General features: G+C 36.7%; 1 protein-coding gene across 2 annotated transcripts in view; it reads left to right on the forward strand.

Moving 5' to 3' along the window:
• The first annotated feature begins 7,170 nt into the window (after positions 1–7,170).
• The window catches only part of GH1 (growth hormone 1), a 41,968-nt gene continuing 25,364 nt past the window's right edge, over positions 7,171–23,774 (forward strand). The window contains exons 1-4 of one of the 2 annotated variants that reach the window (XM_044055360.1): positions 7,171–7,275; positions 12,915–13,069; positions 18,221–18,337; positions 22,546–22,581. In XM_044055360.1, coding sequence (XP_043911295.1) covers positions 7,269–7,275; positions 12,915–13,069; positions 18,221–18,337; positions 22,546–22,581 — 315 coding nt within the window. In that variant the 5' untranslated portion in view covers positions 7,171–7,268. The remainder of the gene's footprint in view (positions 7,276–12,914; positions 13,070–18,220; positions 18,338–22,545; positions 22,582–23,774) is intronic. The other variant, XM_044055361.1, reaches the window with a different exon arrangement.

A 23,774-nucleotide genomic window follows, 5' to 3' on the forward strand; every position in this document is an offset into this window, starting at 1 on the left:
ATCATATTTTCATACATATGTATATTAACATCTCTAAACTGATTACTAGCTCCCCTAAACAACAGTGCAGCTATTCCATCCCTACTACAAATCACTTCATTTAATATGCCTTCTATCATTGTTGTATCATATCCTCTTTCCTGAAATTCCTTGGCCCCTTCATGCATCTGTTCTAGACATTTTTTTTATCACCAGTATTCGACCTGCTGACCCTAAAGATCTGGCTTCAAATAATCCCCTTAAAAGTATGAGGTGTATGCATGCTCCTTTTATGAACATACCTATTTGCATGTACCTCCTTCCTATGGAAACTTGTATCCAAGACATATCCATTTTTGTCTACGCTGACATCTAAATAAGTACTGTGGGTACTAGAACAAGACATTTTAAACTTCATAAAAGTAGTATTGCTATCTATATATTTGGCATATTTGTCCAACATGTCTTCAGTCCCTTTCCAAATTAAAAATCAATCATCCACAAACCGTTTATACCGTAATACATTACCATTGTGATTACTAATATGCCTGTAAATGAACTCATTTTCCCATTCATTTAAAACCAAATTACCATAGCTGTTGGCCATGGCCACACCTGCAACCTGTAAGTATGGTTGATTATTAAACAAAAAAATATTCTTAGTAAGCACTATATCCAACAGTTGACAAATAGTCTCAGCCTCTCTTACTTGAATTCCTAGTAAGAAATTTCTATGTGGCATTAATACCAGAATCATTAGGTAATTATTTGTTTGTTGGTTTGTTTGTTTGTGTCTTTCGGCTTTTCCCGGTTAGGGGTCACCACAGCGGAACTCCGGTCCGCTAATGATTGGCAGTAGAGTTTTACGTGCTGGCTTGCCGGGTCTAACGCACAACCTTCAATGAGTTAATATCAAGTGTAACCAGAAGAAAGTTCATTTCAGAATTAGTAATGTACCATTCATAAAATTTAGTGGGGAAATCACCTGTATCCTTAATAAAACTGCAACAATATGGAAGATATTTACTTAAAATTGTTTGTAAATAAATACAAATCAGTTCAGTAACCCATCCCCTACCTAAGACAATAGGTCTTATGGGGGATGGGTCATTGATTTATATATCTTTGGAAGTCCATATAGTTCTACTATTACAAGACATGAGACTGTAAATAAATTAAACAGTTCAATAAATATGTCATTATCTACCTGCATATCATAAATACTCATATTAACATCAGCAATATGATTTTTAACCTCTAAAAAAGAAAGTGGTTTAAAGATATTTAAATCAGACAAAAAATCCAACATTAAATATACATAATCTTTTCTACACATAATTATCATAGCACCCCCTTTATCGGCTTATTTTATAATTATATCAGCATTCATTTCTAAATGTTTCAGGCTTCACACTCTTCCAAAGTCAAATTATACCATTCTGATTTACATTTGAGGTTATACAGTTCTCTTAATTCATCCTCACATACATCATGAAATATGGAGACAATCAGTTAACATTTAGGTATAAAAGTACTCGATTTTCTTCATTCAGACTTGTTGGTTTCCACTGTATTCTTAACAATTATTTTAAGGTAAAGATTCTGGGTGAAGAGTTTTAGATCAGTCAATGCCTCAACAATGTCATCTGTTCCAGTAGGAATAAACTTTAAACCTTTTTTCAATAGCCGTACTTGGGCCACAGATAACTAATAGTTAGATAAATTTAAAATAACTTTCAAAGTTATTTGTGATGCGCCATTTTCTTCTGAACCAGTGGACTGTTGTGCTTTCTTTTTGAATTGTTGCATCCACCTGTTCTTCCTGTTGTGATGAAGGATCTTTCGAGAGATTCCGAGGTCTGGTTTCAACCTTCTCCGGTAGATTCAGAAGTATAGTTCCTAACTGCTTGGGAAAAAAACACTGAGAGAGCCTCATACTCATTTCATTATTCACATTATCCAATTGAAATAACTAAAGAGGCTCACCTCTATTCACAGAGCGCGTGACAATGGGAAGATGATTGGTTACTACATTAGTGGCAGTATTCATTAATGGAGGAGATGAATTTGTGGTGGGCAGTCATGGGAGTTCTGCTGTAGAAATCCTGTTGGTAGAAGCTTTTAAAACATTCAATTTATTGGTTGGGGCTATAGCATCCATAGTAATGGAATCCAGCTCATACATAGCCCCCTTCCTTGGATGTTGGAGTACATTCGATTTTTATTGTTGTGATCTTGGCCATGAAAAAATATGGCCAAGTTTAAAATCATTAATGTCCCTTTGAAGTTAACGCTTCTTGACAAGCTCAAGTTTATTATCTAGAGCTTGTACCCTTTCAATCATTTGCTGATACATATAAAAAAGTCCTTAAACACCAGCATTGACACAAGTTCATTCTCAAGTTTAGTTATTTCTTCCATTATTGCAGTCTTACTGCAGATAAAAAACTCATTCATTAATGTCACATAGTCTGTACTTAACTTTAAATTCAGCTGATGCCACTTTTTTAACAGATCAGGGTAGGTGATCACATATATCCGTAGGCCCCTAGGTACAAAGCCAAGCTCCAGATAAGCTAAAAAGCTCACACACTGCCACCAGAGCTTTTTGAAAGTTTGTACCTTTTTCTCAAGCTCATCGGCAATTTTTTCAAAATCTTCAGAACAATGGGCAGCAGTTTCCAAGTTTTCACTATGAAAAGATATTGCATGCAGCAATATATTATTTGTTTTGGCCAGTAAATTACATAAAGATCGAATCATAGAAGAAGAAAGAAGCGAATTACCTCTCTCAATAGTTGGCTGTGTCATGATAAAAATCACAAGGTGCCCATGGCTAAGTCCATAAGAGCTTAAATCCAAACATAAGGACTTGCAGTAGTAAACAAATGTCAGAGAGCCAGGACAAAAAAATAAATTCCAACTTTAAACACTGAGTAATTTATCAGAAACAAGCAAAGCTTTTGGGATAACCCATTCCTCAGTACTAATACTTCACATAGTAAAAACAGTTTTAAATAGAGTATAAAAGCTTTAAAATCGCCATCCATGTGAAGCAGAGTTCCTCCCTAACCCAACTGAAGTACAACATGGACAACTGGATGGGAAAACAGAAATTCAGCCCTAGTTTGGCACCTATGTCTCTAATGAAATCAGGTAACCTATAAATGGTTCATCTCTCAGGCCCATGGTTACATTCATCAAGGGTATCTGAACTTGTTAGAGATTTGGGATGTATAGCAAGGCTTAAAAGGGCCCTTGTAGTCGTTAGCCTAGTAAACACCTATGAATAGAATATAGTCATATCATGTGATCACAGTCAACCAATAAGATCAATTACAATATCAGCAATAACTACTAAAATACATACATATTTAATACACAGAATAAACTTAAAAGAATATTTTTAAAAGAAAAAAACATATATATATCAATGATACTGCATTTGTGTTTTAATTAAAACAGGTTTAAGAGTAACTGCACTATCCAATCCTGGTTTATAATCATAAATAAAATAAAATACCAGCAAGGGAGGACCGCAACCACCAATTTATCGCAATTGGTGGTTGCGATAAATTGGTGGTTGCGGTCCTCCCTTGCTGGTATTTTATTTTATTTTTGTTGGTTGATTTTATACCAGTTGAGTGTCCGGTTTTGTTTTTGGTTTACAATCAGCTTTCAACCTAAGAATCCAACCATACTCACTGTTATCTAATATATTATTTATATCACCACCCCTAATCAATTTTTTTAATCACAGTAATCACCCTAAACTTAAATTCATGCCCATTATCAGTCTCTAGAATATGTTTACTTAGGGCATTTGTTTCTATAGCCCTATGTATTTTGGACCTGTGCTCAGTAATACATTCTCTGAGTGTATGGCTGTCACAATTAATCTATATTCTGTGTCCATTTCTCCAGGATATAAAATTGGAGGAAGATATCCAAACATGGCAGAGGAATGTATGCCTTCCCTGTAGATAGTCCCAAAATTGGTTACAGAGAATGGTTTTAGTGCTATCTCTGTTTGGGTAGTAATACACTGCCACTTAAAATAATAGCTGAGGATGCTGGGCATAAGTTTAAAGCAACCCCCTGGAACCATTGTAGGAAAGTGCTATGTACAAACAGTGAACCACAGCAGGCATGTGGACATACTAAACTGTATAAAAACAAGTTTCTAAATTCTAGGCTGCTATCTGATGCATAATAGTGCAGTGGCATTTTGAATGCTTTCTGCATGGATTTGGCATGCGTATCAGTGCTGTAATTGGTCTGCATGTTCCTGCGATACATGGAAAACACAACTGTAGCTGCATGTAATGCAGCAGGATGATGCTGGCTACTTTGACGTGATGCAGATGATTACCATAATGTAATACTGTATAATGTAACAGAGTGCATGTCCAGCATTCATGAATTAGAAGTTGCTTGTGTACACTATCAAAAATAGATACAAATGCATGAATGCATCATGCAAAAGTAATGTCTGATTGTGAGCATATGTCAGATAATTGATTTTTTTGAATCTTGAACTCCATATGGTCAAAACCATATGTTCGACTTTCTGAAAACTCGAAGCATTTGTAATGAGATCACAGAACACTGGAGATCAAGGAATTTACCCTTTTGCACATTGTAGTGTGATCTTGGAGTTGCTATATATAATTTTCAGGGTGTGTGTGGGGCACAACCCTTCACATGGGGTGGTGGGGGCTTGCCCCCCTGCAAAAACATAGATTTTTGTTGTTCTGTTTTGTTCACTTTTTTGGAAAGTTGAACATATGGTCTTGACTATATGAAGTTTAAGTTTCCAAAAACTTGATCTCCTGCCAAAAAGCCCTGATTGTATATAAGTGTGATGTGATGTAGTCCTATTGGAGAGCTGCAAAGATGAAGTTTGCGAGGGGCCCCAACTTACTAACAATAGCCCTAATTTCTATTCAGTGTATTATTATTAGTCATAAACGTCTACTGCACAAAGGGCATGCTCAGTATGTATACTGTCTGCGTGCATGGGATGCGCATTGCTTTAGCTCTTTAGAGCATACATCAAACGGCAACCACTTAGCCATGCGCAACACCTGGAAGAGCTCGGACCATGAATGAAAGGACAAACAAGAAGACATGCTACAGTGAATAGTACAGCCTAAGAGACTAGTTTTAATAGTTATCTAGGGAATCCAGTTCAGGATCAATTAAAGGGATCATACAAGGTTACGCTTAAGAAAAGCAAGAAATGAAAACAAGTGAAGTCCTGCAGCCGGAAGACCATTTGGAAAGGGCAGGTTGGCTTAATCCATTGTAGATTAACAATCAGTAAATTACAGTCCTGACAGAAAAAAATACTGCTCACCCTTCTAGGGTTAATGATGTTAAAGAATAGATATACTAGTAAGCTAACCAATTACTGTACTGACAGATTCAGTACTACTAATACATCAGTATCACAATTGTACATAGGGAAGCAGGCTTAAAGAACAATGAAATGTGAGCAGGGCTACTAGAAATCTGCATAAAATGTTAACAAAGGTGCAGGACTGTTTTTCAAAAACTGAGAAATATTTTCTGTTTTTAGTGCTGAACCCCATTACTTCCTGAAAAATAATTCCAGTCATCAGTGCTTAACCCTAAGTTTTCCTAATAGTTCATTATATTATATGCCACAGCTTGTATTAATCACATGGGTTATTAACCAGTAGTGTTAGCACATAAGAATTTATACTGAAAACATTTACAAGTGCACTGTAGACTGAGCTTTAAAAACACATCATCAAGACCTCTAAACATTAACGTCAGCAGTGTACTGCATTTGTATCAAGTATTCATTCAAGCACTATTATCCTGAACAGATTATAGTGAAAATCTGACAAGTGCCTGAACTTATTTTTTTTTTTCAAAATTATTTTGAAAATCAGTCAGTGGACTGCTGCCGTCAAATAATACATTCAACAACAACATTTTATTCCAAAAACTAATGCAAAGGGAATACTGCCAAAAACAGGGATAAGGGCACCCTCCTCTTAAAAATGTGTCACTGGTAAGGGGATGCTATGTGCTTCTGTTATACATTATGAGCATGGAGTTGGACCACTTAAGCATGCATGGAATATATATCCAACTCATTTGAATTTATCCAGAGTTTAAAACAGTTAACCTATCTAAACTTAAGCATTTAGAATACCTGAGCATTCTGTAAGTTGTACCTGTACTGCTGGTATTATTTCTAGTGGAGCTTTTCTACCTGGCTTCCACTGAAAAGGGGTTTGTTTGCCCAGTTGGACTTTCCCAGTAAACTAAAATAAATAAATGAACACAATTTAAATTCAACTACATTCAGGATGAAGTATTTCCAGTAGGGAAAGTTTCAAATTCATACTGAACACAGCTTTGTGGTCAATGCATCAGTGGGGTGAATTATGACATTTCTTCTCAAATCATTTAATTTTCTTTGTTATTAAAAAGTTCTCTGGCTAATTTAATTCAAGGTTCGTGTTCTCAAGAACTCAAAAATGATGAAACCAAGCTTAGAATAATCATTTGAAAACTGGCTTGTTGTTTTCTTTACCATATAAATATATAGATAGATAAACAAATTACATTTTAGTAACACATTGCTATCTTTTGTTAGATTTATATGAACAGGCAAGTAATTTTGTAATTTTAGTAGAAAATGTAAAGTCACAATTCACAGAATGAAACAAAAACTGTGGAAATTGCAGAAAAATTGTGGGTGCACTTTTCCAGTGATACTGAAATGAGTCATTAACAAACCAGGTCCTCATTACATTTTTTTAATAATTCCTCTCAATGTATGTTTTGCTTATTGCACCTATTATCCAACATTCTTAAAGAAGGAAATAAACTCAGATGGAGTTCAACAGAGGCACTTTGTGTGTTTTTTCCTTACATTACTCCTCTGAACAACGGAAACATGCTGGAAAAACACTTACAGATGTTCAATGTAATCAATCTATTTGTTATATTCATCAGGTAACATTGTCATTCCTCATGGTTATTTATCTATTAGTCACATTTAGTTTATCTGACATAGGATCCCACTATACAATAAAAATATGCATGAGAACTGCATCTTAATCTGTGTAAGCACAACAAATTGACATGGATTACAAAAGAAACAACTGATATAGCAAAATACGATGTTAATTAATAAATGCAGTGGCAAGAAGACAGATAAATAGCACTGAGAAGCAGCAAACATCAGAAATAACACCTCCAGTCTTACTACAGGTTTTCAGCTCCCTCACTTTTACCAAAACTACAGGATGGCAGGTAATTTTTTCTTTGCGTTTTTGTTCAATTTAAACAAATGGGAAAGTTCAGATATGTAATTTGGGAAAGTTGTATTGGGACCATGATGTTTTGTTGCATTTATTTATTTAATAAGCATTGCACACTATTGTAATATTGGGGTTATGTGGTTAGAATCCATTTACCTACACCTGAATTTCACCTCACAAGTGGAAGGAATATTTTTAGCTAGTATGACAAGAAAAAAAATCAAAAGAAACAATCTTTTGCACTGTACGACAGCTATTATAAAACGAATTTTGTAGGGTAATTCGCCCCATCCACTGCAATGTTTCCAGAGTTTGTTGGCTAGGACATTGTCAGGGGGGATTCATTGAATATTGCCACATTCCTCAATGGGAATAGGAACCTTAGATAGAGAATATAACAATTTGGTGATCTGGAGAGTGTGGGGAAGCTTTGTCTCCTACACAAAACATTTATTTTATCTTTTTATTTTTTTAGGTTACATTTGAATATCAGGCTTACATTCTGCTACTCTAGAAGCTTGAATGACATAATGGCATGTCTGTATTTCTTTTCAAAAATAAAATTATCTACTGATTTCCTAACAGTAGATAGATGTTCATTACCTAACTGTAAAATTTTAGGATTTCAGATGATTTTGATACCAGCCTAATATTGTCAAAGAGCTGGAATGGATTTAATATTTCTTCAAGAAATTGGTTATCATGGAATCATAAAGCAGCACAATTAAATGACTCCATTGTCATAGAAAGCAATTTGATAACTGGCCAGATTTCTCACATACATTGAAATAAAATGGGCATGTATCACATTAAAAGAAAGAATAAACAAAATGTTCTATACACACACACACACATATATATATATATATATATATATATATATATATATATATTTGTCATTCATTCTTAATGAATAGGTATGATCAGGGGTTAGGTTGGCATTTCAGGGTATAATTTGGTTAAGATGTACAGGATCAGGATACAATACTCCACGGCCTGATTATCTTGAACATTAGTAATAACATGAAAATATTGCTTTGTTGTATTTCCTAGTTTTGTAATCCTGCTCTCTGATTTTGATAAATCATAGGTACTAGAGTAAGACAGCTCCCATACCAACTATTGAATACATGCATCTAATGGACTGGCTTCTGTCTGCACTGCATCTATTTCCAATCAGTGTGGCAGAAACAGAATTATACTGCAAGCACGATTACTAGCATTTTATTTCTAGTTAGAATCATTATCCTGAAGTCTGGTTGGTTGTTTATTTACTTTTTATTTTAAAGTCATTATAAGTAAGCAATAAAAATCCAAAAGAATATGCAGTACCAAGGATACTAAGGAAAATGGACAGCCCAACAGCACTGATAGGAAATCCAACACTACTATTTACAGATTTATTATTCCCCAATACTACTCAGTCTTACGGAAACTGAGCATTTAGGAAACAGCCACTGGCAGAATAAAACTCTGTCATAAACTGTTTCATAAAAACTTAAAAAATATATATTTTATGGATAGTTGTGAAATCAGAGAATTTCTCACCTGGCAAAACAGAATAAAGATGGCGACTTGTTCTTGATGTGTGTGTGTGTGTGTGTGTGTGTGTGTGTGTGTGTGTGTGTGTGTGTGTGTGTGTGTGTGTGTGTGTGTGTGTGTGTGTGTGTGTGTGTGTGTGTGTGTGTGTGTGTGTGTGTGTGTGTGTGTGTACATTTTCACATGACAATGAAACTAAGATATTTCACATGAATATGGTCCATACTTCAGAATGTATTATAGTGAAACAGTTTAGATTTGCTTTTGTCTGTTTAGCTCCATTTTCAAACAATGGATACTTTACCAGTTTCACCGGCAGGTTGTACTTATGTCAACATCTTGAGAATGAAGCCATTGTTTGAACCCAATGTATAATTATTTCTTTGTGCAAATATAAAGAAAATAGAATTAATTAATTTATGATAAGCAGGAAAATGTAAAGAGAGGCAGAAGACAACTGTAATAGTAAAAAGCAAGAAATAATTGATGTTTTAATTGTTAAAGTATATAGGAAGCATAAGAAGAAACATCAAAATTGTGTTCATTTTGTTCTTTTTTATAATCTAAGAAAGCAATTACCAGAAGGGTCCAGTTAACCACATTGTTTATTGCATAGAAGCAGCAGACATTCATGAAAAGAACGAATAGTTCAGCATAACTGTGACAGAGGAGTGACACTGATATTAGTTGGGGTTACTGTAAAGCTCTGGAAATGTTTATACTGGGCATCTATCAAAAAATAAATGAGCAATGTGGATATGTAGCCTCCTGAATTAGGCTAATCTCTTTCTACTGAGTTTAAGAGAAAGCGAAAGAGAATGTGTGTGTGTGTGTGTGTGTGTGTGTGTGTGTGTGTGTGTGTGTGTGTGTGTGTGTGTGTGTGTGTGTGTGTGTGTGTGTGTGTGTGTGTGTGTGTGCGTGTGTGTGTGTGTGTGTGTGTGTGTGTGTGTGTGTGGGCATGCGCGTGCGTGCTTATGTGAGTATGTCTTAGCTCTTAGCATTGTTTTTAAGTAAGGTTTTTAAGTGACTCACACTGATTTGTGTTTGCTGTAAACACTTAAGGCACTTGCACAAATGTATAAGATGTTCTCAGAGTACTAGTTTCATATTTTTTTGCTTTTGTAAGAAAATAATTTGCACCCACAAGTGATACAATTGCTTGTAACTTACGAGCTATAACTATATACCAACCATTAAGTCATAAAGTTTTGTAAACATTTATGACATTTTACTCAGGTGCTTGTTATATTTTAAGATGTTATTTAACAAGGAACAGTTTGTTTTTAATATGATTGTTCCTATATATTTGATCTTTATCAACAATACTTATACATTTGATCATTTTTTTACTTTTTCTCCCTACATAAACAGACTGCCTACATATTAGTTTTAGCATTTGACCTTTTCCCATTCGGTTTATAACCCTAAGCAATGCTTCATTCATTTTTTACTAAGTTGCTATTTTATGTCTTTGTATTCCTAGCTGCTTTCTCTGGTGACTTACATTTCTCCTGGAGTCTTTACCTAGCTATGCTGTTCATCGGTCATTTTTGCCCCGGACTGATGACCACCTTGCTGACTGCCACAATTCTGTCCACTATTCCTCAGAGATATGAAAGTCGACTGCAGCACAGTGGTCGTACAGCAACCAGAAAATGTTTGCTATGTGGCCCTAACCTTCATCAGCATCCTAGAGTAAATAATCCAAAGGTGGGCACCCAATATAGCTTACTTACCTGGGTGATGTAACCTCTCAAGCAGCTATATAGCCCTTGCAAGCAAACAGGTTGAGTGCAAAAGTCACTAGCAAAAACTCGCACTGCAATAAATCAATTTTTTGCAGGGGGCCCTCACTGTGGGTGAATTTTCTCTCCTGTATATACTAAGTACTGTGGAGAAAAGAGAAATACCCATCTAGGATGAAAACAGCTGCTGTACAAGTACTGTGCACACTGTGTCATTCACACAATGCCAACAACAATCAAGGGGCTGTAACATCAGTAAGCTGGAACTCAACCAGTCATAATTTCTTTAATTACAATTTATCAACATTTAGAAAAGCCAGCTCAGACAGTAATCTGCTCAAGAACTATTGCATTATTCAATGAAGATTAGAACAGTATGTTTAGGCATCATTTTCAGATGGCTTCTGTTATACTTCCCAGATCTTTTGGAATCTGGACATGTTTCTATATCCCTTCAGTTAGCAATAATAAATTCAGAGAGCAAAACTTTAGCATGTATTTATTTTTTTATTGTTTTTTCTTTTATGCCTGTCTGCTGATCACCTAACCCCTGTTGCTATTGCTTGTTCATTTCCTGCCACTAGGACAATAGCTGATAATTGTACAGCCATCATCCAGGCAGCCATGAGGATTTTTTTTTTTAATTATTTTCTGGCCTTATCCCTACCAGGTCTATATCATATGAGCGAATAGGAAAAACCACAAACGCTCCCAATCTCAAAAGTACCAGACTTCGAACTTGCTATTCCCTCACTTCCCGCTAAATATATATTCCAACTCCGAGATCGCACTAATGAAAATATTCCATTCTTCACTGTACCATGAGCTCAGAAAAAGCACTTTGATGTCCAGTACTTTTGAGATTATGAGTGTTTGCGGTTTTTCCTATTTGCTCATATGATATAGACCCTCCCTACCATAACAGCGAATGTATACTGCTTACAATGCCTTTTCCTGCCAGTGTGACATTCCTGCATGACCACTGTGAAAACTGCCATATGGGCACAGCCTGACAAGAGATGATCAAAAGTCCCCAACCCATACTCAGCAATCTATGAATCTCTGTTTCCAGTAGGTGCCACTGTTGCACCAGATTAGACCACATCTCTTCTCTTGCACTGGCTACTTACTCCCACCCTCTATCACTGACTCCTCCAGCACCTGTATCACTAGTTGATTATGAATCAGTTGAGCCACAGGGCTTTAAACCTCTGCACCACATACATGACAAAATCATGTAACTTTATTGCATTATCACAAAGCAATATAGTATAGTGAAATGACATAGTACACAGCTAAAATTTTATAAACTTTGTAGAGTACACTGAGTAGAAGGAAGATTAAAAGAAAAGCCAGAGCAATTAACTGTAATACCTGCATGAGCTATTATTGTGTTTCAAGAATTCTGCAATTGGTCTAAATTGTTGTTGCGTTATGTGCATATGTAAGTGTATAATGCTGGATCCCCTATAAGTTGATGCATAAACAGCTGACAGCAAACAAAATGATTCAAATTTACTGAACAACATACCTGCAGGAACTGCTGGTGAAATCAGGAAAAAAGCATTTTTGCTGTGGAGCAAACCTACTGTCATCCACCCCAGGCTCCCTCTTCTCATATATACTAACTCCATGGTTGCACAACAACAGAGAAAACAAGAAACATCTTGCAATGATGAAAAACTGTTCACTTGACTACAATCTCAGTGTATAGCTTATTAACGTAAAAACATACTGAGACTTTCTAGAGATGGTAACGGAGAGACCACATTCAGAGAATTGTCATTCGTTAAATAGATCTCCCATATTTAGATAGTTTAGAGTGTGGTCATTTTTTTTTCTTGGAGGCATAAGTAAAAATTGGGAGACAACATTCAAGTTGAGAAACAACTCCTTTGCCAGTGGCTGCTCTGGCTGGTTGGGAAGGAAAAGGGGAGCTTCTTGTGGCTCAGAAGAGGAGGGAGTTTATTTTGACTCTCACTTTTTCTGTAGAGAAATGGAAGTTTAGTGACTGATCAAGCCAAAGTCTTTGGTATTTGAAAATAGAGGTTGTCTCTATGAAATGGTTATGTAAAACAAAGATAGCTAAAGAGATGGTGATTATGCCAGTCACCAACAGTTTTTAAAGAAGCAAGCTTACCTTCTTTTTGGTTGTGACCAGGAAATTTAAAACAAAATGACCCTTTAGTATCTCAGTAAAGGTAAATCAGTTGAAAGATTTCCAGGACCTCACCAGCTGGCCAAAGAACTTTATAACTATGGAAAAGAAATGGTCATTTTGGTCTTATGCTTTAAGTTTTGTGATAGCACCGACTAACTGAATTAGATATCTGGTTTTATCTTTCAGGTCTACATTTCTTTCCTGCTTTGCTGGCTCTCTTAATGGCTTCTCTGCAGACTCACCAAGGCTTTCCAATGCCATCCCTTTCCAGTCTTCTCTCCAATGCTGTCCAAAGAGCAAACTACCTGCACAACCTTGCTGGTGACAGATACAGAGATTTTGTAAGTGTGTGTTCATTCAAATATATTCTGAGGCAAAAATACCATCTCTGATAAGACAATTATGAAAGCAGAATGAAATTCTCTCCTCATGTTTTCTCACATTCTAATGTTCTAGATATTTTCATCTTTCATGTTATTTTTGTGTTATAGTATCCAGTTTACATAAGTCAGCAATCTATGTGACGTTGTACCTCTGCAATAACTATACTGGTGCTTAGAAACACAGAGTAGTAGGTTCCTATTCTTACAACACAGCTTGTAAGAAGTTATAAGTGATGCTGCTTTGAAACATTTTTAGATGCAATCAGAACACATTTTGGATGATAAATCATTACCTGAAAACATGTAAAACACTGCTGCCATCTCTTAGATTTCCATACATGGTGGGCAGTCACACTTGGTCTATACAAAAATGCACTATGCTGCATCCATCATATGTAACCCACTCATCAAACATAGACTACCACATTCAGTTACAGAACATACTAGTTGAGTGCTTTCTGTGCAGACTACATGTCCTCCCTGTGTTCACATGGGTTTCCTCCAGGTGCTCCTGTTTCCTTCCACTTTCCAAAGACATGCAGTATGTGGATTCGACAGTCTAACTTGGCCATAGGTGTGAGTGTACATGTTAAGTGTATGGTGTGGAAGGACTGCTGTGGCAGGGCTAGCCACCCAGCAGTGTAAACCTTGGCTCTAGATGATTGCTGCTGTTGAAGTATCACCCTGACCCCATGGGAAAAAGGAGCTGTGGATGGAACCATTTACTCTTAAACGTATGCCTGTTTCTTCTGTAACCAGGCCCTCCTCCATCCTGTACACTTCTTGGGTGATTAGATTAATATCACAACCAAAATGTCCTGAAACAATTTCAAAACAGAGTAGAAACAATTTGCGGGCTACAACCCTTAACAGATCTATGTAGTTTACTGTCAGTAAAAAACATGGTAGAATCACAGCATACTTTAGAAAGTTCTAACTACAAGAAGGGGCTATTTCATAAAGTCATTTATGTCAGCTCATATTACACTAAGAAGAGAGAACTACAGTATATGTTTGATAGCTCTATTTAATTGCATTCTATAGACAATAATTTTAAAAATGTAACTGAAGTTGAATTTTCATGTGACTTCAATTGTTGTTTCTGCTGTTGGACATTCCTGATTTTGTTACCACTCTTCTTGACTAGCCACCTTTCTAAGTTCATCTATAGATAGATATGGGTACTGTTTTAACTCTTTGGCTCTTTATTTGAAAAAAAAAAAACGTTTTCTGCATGTCATATTATTGCATTACTAATCTTCCTTTTAATAAAAAAAAATTGACAAAAAGGAAAGAGAAAGAAAAAGACAAGGATAAATAAATGGTGCTGTATGCTATATATTCTTATAAGCATCCATGGGGGGAGAGTGTAAATAAAAACTTGTTACATTATGGTACTGCCAGTCAATATTTATTTATCTGACATCTACCTAACAGGAAAGTTCAACTCGGTAAGTGCTCATTTTCAGTGGAGGCCTGGGGAGAAAAGCTCCAAAGTATTACAAAAAGATTTTAAGAACAATACTTTTATAATCTGCAGTTTAAATAATTATACCAAGTTAGGCATAATGTGAAAACATTAAGAACAGATACGACTTATATGACAATGATTTAATATTTAGAGAAATTTTAGTCAGTTTACAGAGAAATTAAAGGTAAGTTAGTATAATACAAACAAGAATTGCATTATGAAGTGAGACAGAAATTGATTGAAGTAAGGAAGTAAGTGAAGAAGGGAGAGTAAGGAGGTGTAAGATATGATTAGGTATTTGTCCACATTTAAGGATATAGTTTATTCTGGGGTTGAGCAAGAACAGAGCCAGATTTCGGCTAGGAAGTATTTCAGAATGGTTTTAAAGAATGACAGGTAGGGTATTGGCCTGATGGATACAGATAAGGAGTTTCAGGGTATTGACCTGTTGGATACAGGTAAGGAGTTTCAGGCCTTAGCAACAAGGTATTAGTACAGACCATGCCCAGCGGATTAGATAGGTTTGAGGACAAAGAGGAGTTTTTGGTCATTGGATTGTAATGACCAATTGGGAACATAGTTGTGTAGAATGGTATTTAGTGCTGGACAAGCAGATGGATGCTGGATAATGTTATAGATGGTAAGAAGCTGTGTATATGATTGTTGATATTCAGCTACACAGGCTCTGTGATGAAATGACAGATGAGCCCTGATTTTTTTTTTTCATTTGCCTGGGGCTATTGCTTCTCCACACACATTTTACATACATGTTTGACTGTCACAAATGTTTGCCTTTTATGGACTTAATGTCTGCGTACCTATTTTATCTGACCTGCTTGCATGCAACAACAGCAACAGCTAGAGCATACAGCATGAGTGACCTATCCAACAGCGACATTTACGTATTAATACACCCCTTAACTCAGAGCAGCAGCTGGAAGTTTCCTCTACGTTCATGGAATTTTGCAGACTAGCATAAACAGTGTTTAATGAGTACAACAAATAAATATATCAGACCTGGTCAATCAGTGGTTAAGGGGTAGGGAAGGATAAAAATGGAAGTAGCTACAGAAGCAAAGACACGCTGCCAATATTCTGAAAAATAGAAAGGAGGTATTAAATGTTAAAAATGAATGACTGGAGAGTCTGGAAAGTCAGTTGAATGTAGATGACTTAGTTCAAAAAGAATTGCAGAGAAATAAATGGGAGACAGAGGATATATTGGCTACAAAATATATATTTTTTAAATAGATTCTTAGGGATATCGTTCTTGGTTGCTGTTGTGCAAGCTTATCGTGTCATTTGGTTGCTGTTGTGCACGCGCACCACCTCTTTTCTCTACCCTTTTTCATAACTTTCCTGGATGCCAAAGGCATTAGCAGTGCAGTTTTTACACAAGTCTCAAAGGATCATTGCTGGGTTATGTCCCTTGGTATAAATCCCCTCATTATAAATTCATCTGAGATCACTAAGATGTTTAGGAATTATTAACAGAGGTTATCCTCTGCAGAGACTAAGTGGGACAAACATCAGGTAATACAGGGATATTTGTGGGATGTGGGTAGCAGTGGTGCAGGTGAGTAAATTGATGGCTGAATGATTGTCAAGAACAGCGATGGGGCAAATGCAAAGTAAAACCCAGTAAGGATGGGTTGCCCATATAAGTTTGGAGGCAAAGTAAAGATCAGGCGGTTCCCTAGCTCATGGGATTGTTTAAAGAATCTCTTTAAAAGAGAATGATATCGCAGGCACAGAAGCACGCTGTACTAGTAGTTTTACCAAAGGAGAATAAAGACTGATGTCTGCCATCCTTCTAGAGATCAGTATATCCATACTTAACTAGTGCTGTAAACTTACTTCTGTCCTCACAGTCAGATTAGTGAAAATGCTGCATTTCATTGGAAATGGTTAATGTTGATTTCTGGTTGTGGGTGGCAGACTTTCAACAACATACTAAAAACAGGTTTACTGATCACGAATAGACATGAGAGTAATTACGAGCTACTAATTGTATACTTTGAAGCATACAAATAATTTGGTAGAGTCGAAAGGTAAGATATACATATTTAAAGTTTTGAATGCCTTTTGACGATCAAAGTAATTTATAGACTTGATTGTGCAATATTGTCTGACTCAATGGCTTGGATAAAGACTCATGGTGGTTTCCCAATGCCCCATAAAATGGTCAAAAGGGATCTTCCAGGACAGTCCCTTGTTACTGACTGTCTTGTATCTAGAGTCATTAGAAATGCAGATTTGAAAATCTGTTATAAGGACCTACATAATAGGGAACATTGAGATAAAATTTTCTTTATTTGCTGCTGATGTACTGATATATTTGACAAGACCCAAACAAAAGCTGCATATTCTTTTTCAAACCTGAGGAATATGAGTTCTAATGGTTTTGTCTTGTGTGTTGCCTCTGCTATTTTATAATGCTGCAGTCCTTCCTAGCTGATACCTCATGATGCTTTTTTTTAATTCCTCTGCCTGCTGACCATCAGCACCCTATGATATATGTAGCCCATTTGTTCCTTACAGATTGACAGCCATCAGCATGCATTCCTTCATAGGTAGGTACTAGGCTACTGGCCCTAGGGCCTATATAAGCCTAGCCAAAAGGTACTCTGGCTTTTGCTACCCTAGAAAATTATTTTCTTGTGCCCCTGTCAAGCAGAGTCACAGAAGTGATCCCCGGGGTGAATTTCCTATAGGTTCATGAGGTAAGACCCAATCATGGGGCCATCATCCAGGCAAACATCAGAGTCTCCAGCTCCTGGAACTTCTAACACCTCTGCAGATTTCTAGGGACACTAGTAATGTCAGTCTTTTGGGGAAGGAACACCAAATTTCCCCACATGACAGTTTCCTGTCCTACACAGCTACATCACTGCAGTATATCTTTTATGCCCCCACAGGCTGCACTACTCAGACCTACCAGTGTCATGCAAGCAGCAAACGAAGTGATCCCCCTCCTGGATGGGCAAGTCATATGTTGCTCTCTCCCATCCTTCCCCCTGCTCTCCCAGCTCCCATGCTCATTAATCGAACAGAGGTCAACTGGATCACAGTTTGGGCTGCATCCTCAGGTTACTTTTTGAAGTCAATTAAAAAATATCATGATAGATTTTATTTGGGAGGGTAGAAAACCTATTATGGCCTGGATTACATTGGTGTTAGAGAAAACAGACAGCCTGGTGGTGTAGAGGTATAAAACCCTGACATTGGCACAGAAGACATGATTTCAGTTTGTGGTTTATCTGACTGACAGGCTGACATGGGAGCGAGGATAGTGTTTTCTGGCTGAATGTATTTGCAGCTATAGCATAGTGCAATGGCGGTCGCACATAACACCAAAAGCAGCAATCCAGAAGAGTGTGCATAGTGACTTCCCATGACTAATGCATTCTCCTTAAAAAAAAGTATAATTTATAAGAATCTGACAGAATGTACAAATTATACATATTAAACTTCATCAATGCTAGCTTTGATGAGAGAGAAAGCAATGTGCATATTTTATAAGGCCAATAAGGTAAGAATATGCCAGCAATAATCTTGAACCTACCTATAAGAAATTCAGCAAACCTAAGAGCTTTACTCAAAATCTGATGAAATGTGTTGATTGATTTCCACGGCAGGAGCAGAACTACATTTCAGATGAACAGAGACATTCTATCAAGAACTCTCCAGCTGCTTACTGTTACTCTGAATCCAGCCCTGCACCAACTGGAAAAGAAGACGCCCGGCAAAAATCGGTAAGGCTTCCCTTTCACAAAAGAATTTTGCTTAACTTTAAATCTTGCTATAAACAGCTGTATATTTCATCATGGGTGGCATAGTGTTTAATTTTCACCATATTGGTTTCTATATATAAATTACAGTGTACTCATCTGACCATAACCAGTTTTCCCAATGAACGGGTGGGTAGGTAGTAGGTCAGCTGTGGGATGTCCGTAGGTTATATGCCATCTGTCTCAGATAATGATAATAGGGCTTGGCATTGCAGAAGATAGGCTTATATTGTAGCTGCACATGAGGAGGGATAATTAGAGCTTTACTGGACTGGCCAAGATTGCCAAGACAGCATATAAAATGGATGCAGATATCATTACAAAAGCAAACACACATGCACACACACACACACACACACACACACACACACACACACACACACACACACACACACACACACACACACACACTCTCATGACTACTTCCGCCACCAGCACACCATATGTCACTGCAAATGTATTTACCAATAGCGTCTTGATTCTGTCTCTCCACTCCTGAAATGGAACACTCCCTTATCAAAGCAATTAGTGACAAGCATCTTATAACAGCTTTGCCACTGATCATAAAGAATGTAATGGGTACATATAAAAACCTTTAAATTACTCAGATGAACTAAACATAGAAAATGGCTACCATACGTGCACCTTTGATAATGTCCTTTCTATTTGGCATTCCATAACAAAAACATTGGACTGTCTTCACGTCCTTTTCCAATCAAGCAGTACCTTCTTCTGAAGATACCAAAGAAGCAATGAACATTTCGATCCAATCAGGTCTATTAAAAAAATGAGCATCTCATTATCATAAATTTAACTAATAAGGTGTTAGGGTCAATGCCCCACTATAAATCCATACTAAATTAGCTATAACTTAATGAAAATGTTATGCACAGAAAAGTTAGAACAAACATACTCTCCACCAAAGATTTCATCAGATCCATCCTATGAATCCATATACACAGTATCAACAACTCCAACAAGCACAGTATTTTAAACATAGCCCATCAAAATGGCAGCTGTTTCAGTCTGCAAAAGACAGTAAAAAGACAGAAAAGAAACACAGTACCTACGCTAATAGGTCTTAATCCAAACACCCATAACGTTTACTTGCTTTTGCCATCATACAAGTCACACTCAGGTTAACCACACTGAGAATTCCACAACTGACCTGTAGCAAATTACCACTTCTAAAATGTTGCACTTATTTTTAGGAGTTTCTATAACAATTTTTTATTAAATCTAGGATGTTTTTATTTTTCTGATGTACTACATCAAGTCCTGCAACAATAATACAGTATCAGGACAAAATGAGTGATTCAAGATATTTAGCTTACTTAACTAAACAATGCTCAGTTCCATATTATTGCATTATTGTGTATTGGATATGGTTAAGTGAAAAAAAAAAAAAAAAAAAATATATATATATATTCCTAGAAGAATAACATAAAAATACAAGGGTCATCATGTGTAAAACATCTGTTACCTTAAATAATAATTTAGCATATCCAGCTAGCGCCTGTGGAGGTCTTGAAGAATTTCCGTAGAGATTGTTTAAAAAGCTGGCAGTATGTTTTTCCTACTTAAGCTGTTCATATTCCCTGTCCCTTTATACAGTTTGATCTTTTTTCATTATAGACCCTGAGTTGTAAGTCTAATCTTACAAAAATTATAACTGTTCTGAACTTCCTCTTAGGAGCATTTGGCTGTTTCATTGCAGCTGCTGCTGTTGCAAGTAGGAGGTGCTTTGTCTGACATTTGCTAAATGTTATGTTTTATTACTCATCATGGGGTTGAAGCCTGCAACCTTACTGGCCAGCACTAGTAATATGGTCATAATATAGTAAATTGGCAGGTTTGAAGGACACTATTGCCCATGCCTGAAATACTTGTATGCATGTATGATATGTTTTTCATTAACCCTACATATACGAACAATCATATGAAAAATAAACAGTAAAACAGATTTTAAGTAAGAGTTCAGTGAACAGTCATAATAGGATACTCTAGCTATTGGTTATAGGTGTTCCCTACTCTTCCCTGAGTCCAAACTCCATAAGGAATCCACTCTCTAAGTCCACCTCCCTGACATGGAACTCGCTGATCTCTGTTTCTTATAGGAGGTCACTAGTAATGCAGTTTCTAAGTATGTGCCAGGAGTGTGTTAATATTTTACATCAAAAGGTGTCAGGTACGACCATACTGGCTGGGATTTATGAAGAGGTTATTCAAAGCAGATGGGGAGCTTGAGCATGGTATAAGCCCTCTCAATACTAGCTACAGTGTGTAAAAACTTATTCTGTTTAGTATAAGCCCTCCTGTATGCAGATGCCTATTAGCATAGGAAGTATGTCTAATATGATTCAGAAAGGTGGTGGGAGGCATAACAAAGGAGCTAGATGCACTCTATCGGTACTAGGAATACTGTTTTGACAGGTAGCCCATAAAGATCTAATGGCCTTCCAAGAGTTTATATCAGATGATCGAAAGCTGACAATATCGAAAAGCAAAACTCCGAACTTGCAACCTCGAAACTGGAAAACATCAAACGTGGAAAAAAAAAAACACTAAACACCCAAAACAACACAAAAAACACTCTATGCAGGGGGCCAAGCCCCCCTGCACCTCCCTGCACCCCCCCACACCCCTGCTACTTAAATATACCAACTCCAACTTCTTCCCTTCCCGCAGTCTATGCTGATCTCCGCTTTACATTTCAATGTTTTCTGTTCTGGAGGTTGCATGTTCGAGGTTTTGAACTTGGAACTTGTCAGCTTTCGAGTATGTGATATACAGCCACCTTCCAATGACAATATTGCCGTGCTCAGACACAGGGAAGACGCTTTGGGGTCCACCAGAACCAGTCTCAAGTTTAATGAAATAGCTGCACTGAATTTTGCTTTAACTGCACATCCTACCGACAAAGGATAAAGTCCCATGCACCCCATGCAAAAGGCTTTGATGCGGTCCAGACTCTTTACTAAATGCATCAACTCTGACATCTTAGTACCTCAGGAAAGGTTATACTTAATAAGTAGAGAAACAATAACTGACCAATTAGTTTTCAAATTAAACAAACATAGCATTCCAACAGCTTTCTATCAAGATTTGTTTAACTTGACACGAGTAAAATAAGTGTACTCTATCATAGAATGGAGACATAAATCATCTTGTCACAGAGAGAGTGGTATGAAAACTGTTACTCAACTGCTGATTGTCCTGTGGTCAATGCAGTAGTTTCAAGGGCACAGTACAAACCCTCTAACATTATATCATACAAAAACCACTGCACTACTCCAGATTTATGCAAAATGAGCTTCACAAGTAGTCTGTTTCATGAATAAATTGCTCATTCATACAAGGTGAAACCAAACTATGAGATGTAGGCCAAGAGCTACGCTGTCAATATATTATGGATTCAGTGTTGGACACACTTTGAGTGGTTCAGTGACTCTGTGTGTGTGTGTGTGTGTGTGTGTGTGTGTGTGTGTGTGTGTGTGTGTGTGTGTGTGTGTGTGTGTGTGTGTGTGTGTGTGTGTGTGTGTGTGTGTGTGTGTGTGTGTGTGTGTGTGTGTGTGTGTGTGTGTGTGTGTGTGTGTGTGTATTATAAAATGTACTTGATGCATAAAGAGCTTAATATTCACATGACTATAGAGTGTGTTTGTGTTTATGTGATCCCTTCCATTACAGGGAATGGTCACTACTAATGTTCTCTATCCATGTACAGAAAGTAGCCATTGGTCTGTAGACTAGTAAATTCCACCCTCCACTTCCAGAATCAGCCATTTTAACAATGTATTAATGAAAAATGGATAGAATATAAAAAATATCTTTGACAGTTTCTCCACCTTGGGTTGAAAATTTGAAAATATGATGCACCCTTAATAACAGCAGTTATACTTAAAAGGTAACAATTTAAAATATACCTTCATGTGTTCTTCAACAGAAGGAAACATTATGTTGCCTTGAAGTTGAGTACATAAAACATTTGTATTTTCAAATTCATGCAGTCAGTATAGTTCCTTAGTAATTATCTGCCCAGGATTTTTTTCATCTTACCATTCTGACCATTGTGCTGTATGTTGATTTCCCAGAGTATCCTTAAATAATTATATGCATACTTCCTTCTATAGATAAAATTAGTCAGTGAGATTTTGTTTTGTTTGTTTTAACAGAAAAAGGGTGAACATTGGATATTACAGTCCTACAAGGTGAGAGAGAGAAGCTGACCTTTCTTATTGCCATATTTTATTTATCTATTTATTTATTTTGAGATGGTGGATATTTTTGCGAGCTATTCAAATTAACTGTTTTCAGTTATGTCCCTATTACACATTGAACAGGCATGTCATTATTATTACCCTGCCTACATGCTATAATTAATTTTTCTTCCTTCACTGGCGAGCATGGGGTGAAAAAAAATCCTCATCCAGTTTCAAAGACAGTAGACAGTCTATTACATGGTGGAGCTGTATACTGGGCTACAGTCCAGTAATGACAGTTCTACAAATTTCTGACTGTCCTTTAGCAGAACATCCTTATGTATCAGACGGATGAAGAAGTAATCACTCTTACAGGTTTATAACAGCATAGAATATCTCTTATTATTATTATTATTATTATTATTATTATTATTATTATTATTATTATTATATGTGATACTGCTAGAACTACACCTGAACATAACTTCAGCACAGATACAGCTGTTTGCTTTGTCCAGCTTCAGTCATTCCTATATCCAGTAAGTGTTGTTGTACAGGCCTTCCTCCATTCTATGTCTCCTTTCTCTTTTTCCACTGTCACTCCACACACAAAATGCTTCCTGCCTGCTTTATTCCACCTCTCCTTGTTGATCCTCTCCAGCTCTATTATATTGATGTCTGTTCTTTTATTTTCCCTCCTTTCTCTTTCTCAGCCCCACTTACTTCACCTTTTCTAGACCTAAACTCTTCTCTCCTTGCTTCTATTTGGGTATTACCCGAAACCTCCATCCTAAGCTCTTATTTATGCTCTGTACTGCTTTGCAAACACTGTGCCTGTTGTGCTCTGATGCCTGCTCTGCAGCTGTATATGAATGTGACTTGAGTTTTAAATTCCCTCTACTGTGAATCTGCTTTGTATATGTAATTGTGAAAAATAATCAATGCAATTGTAAATCTGTAGGATTATATCCTGCTTTTCCTGCTATTTGTTAATAAACTTAGACAGTATTATGTTATCCCACCAGGAAAATTACTGCAACTTTGTTCTCTTTTGTGTAGTTTGTATTTTGCATGTACCCACCAAGGCGCTAACTGCCCCAGTCCTTCTACTCAATAGGTGCATGCTGTTAAAAGATGACAGACACTTTTTTCCACATGGCACCCCAAATAACACGTTACAGCTATTCTCTCAATCACCCTAC

The sequence above is a fragment of the Protopterus annectens genome, chromosome 13.part0, assembly GCF_019279795.1.
Source record: "Protopterus annectens isolate FY-2018-M chromosome 13.part0, PAN1.0, whole genome shotgun sequence".
NCBI classification, from domain to species: Eukaryota; Metazoa; Chordata; order Ceratodontiformes; family Protopteridae; genus Protopterus; species Protopterus annectens.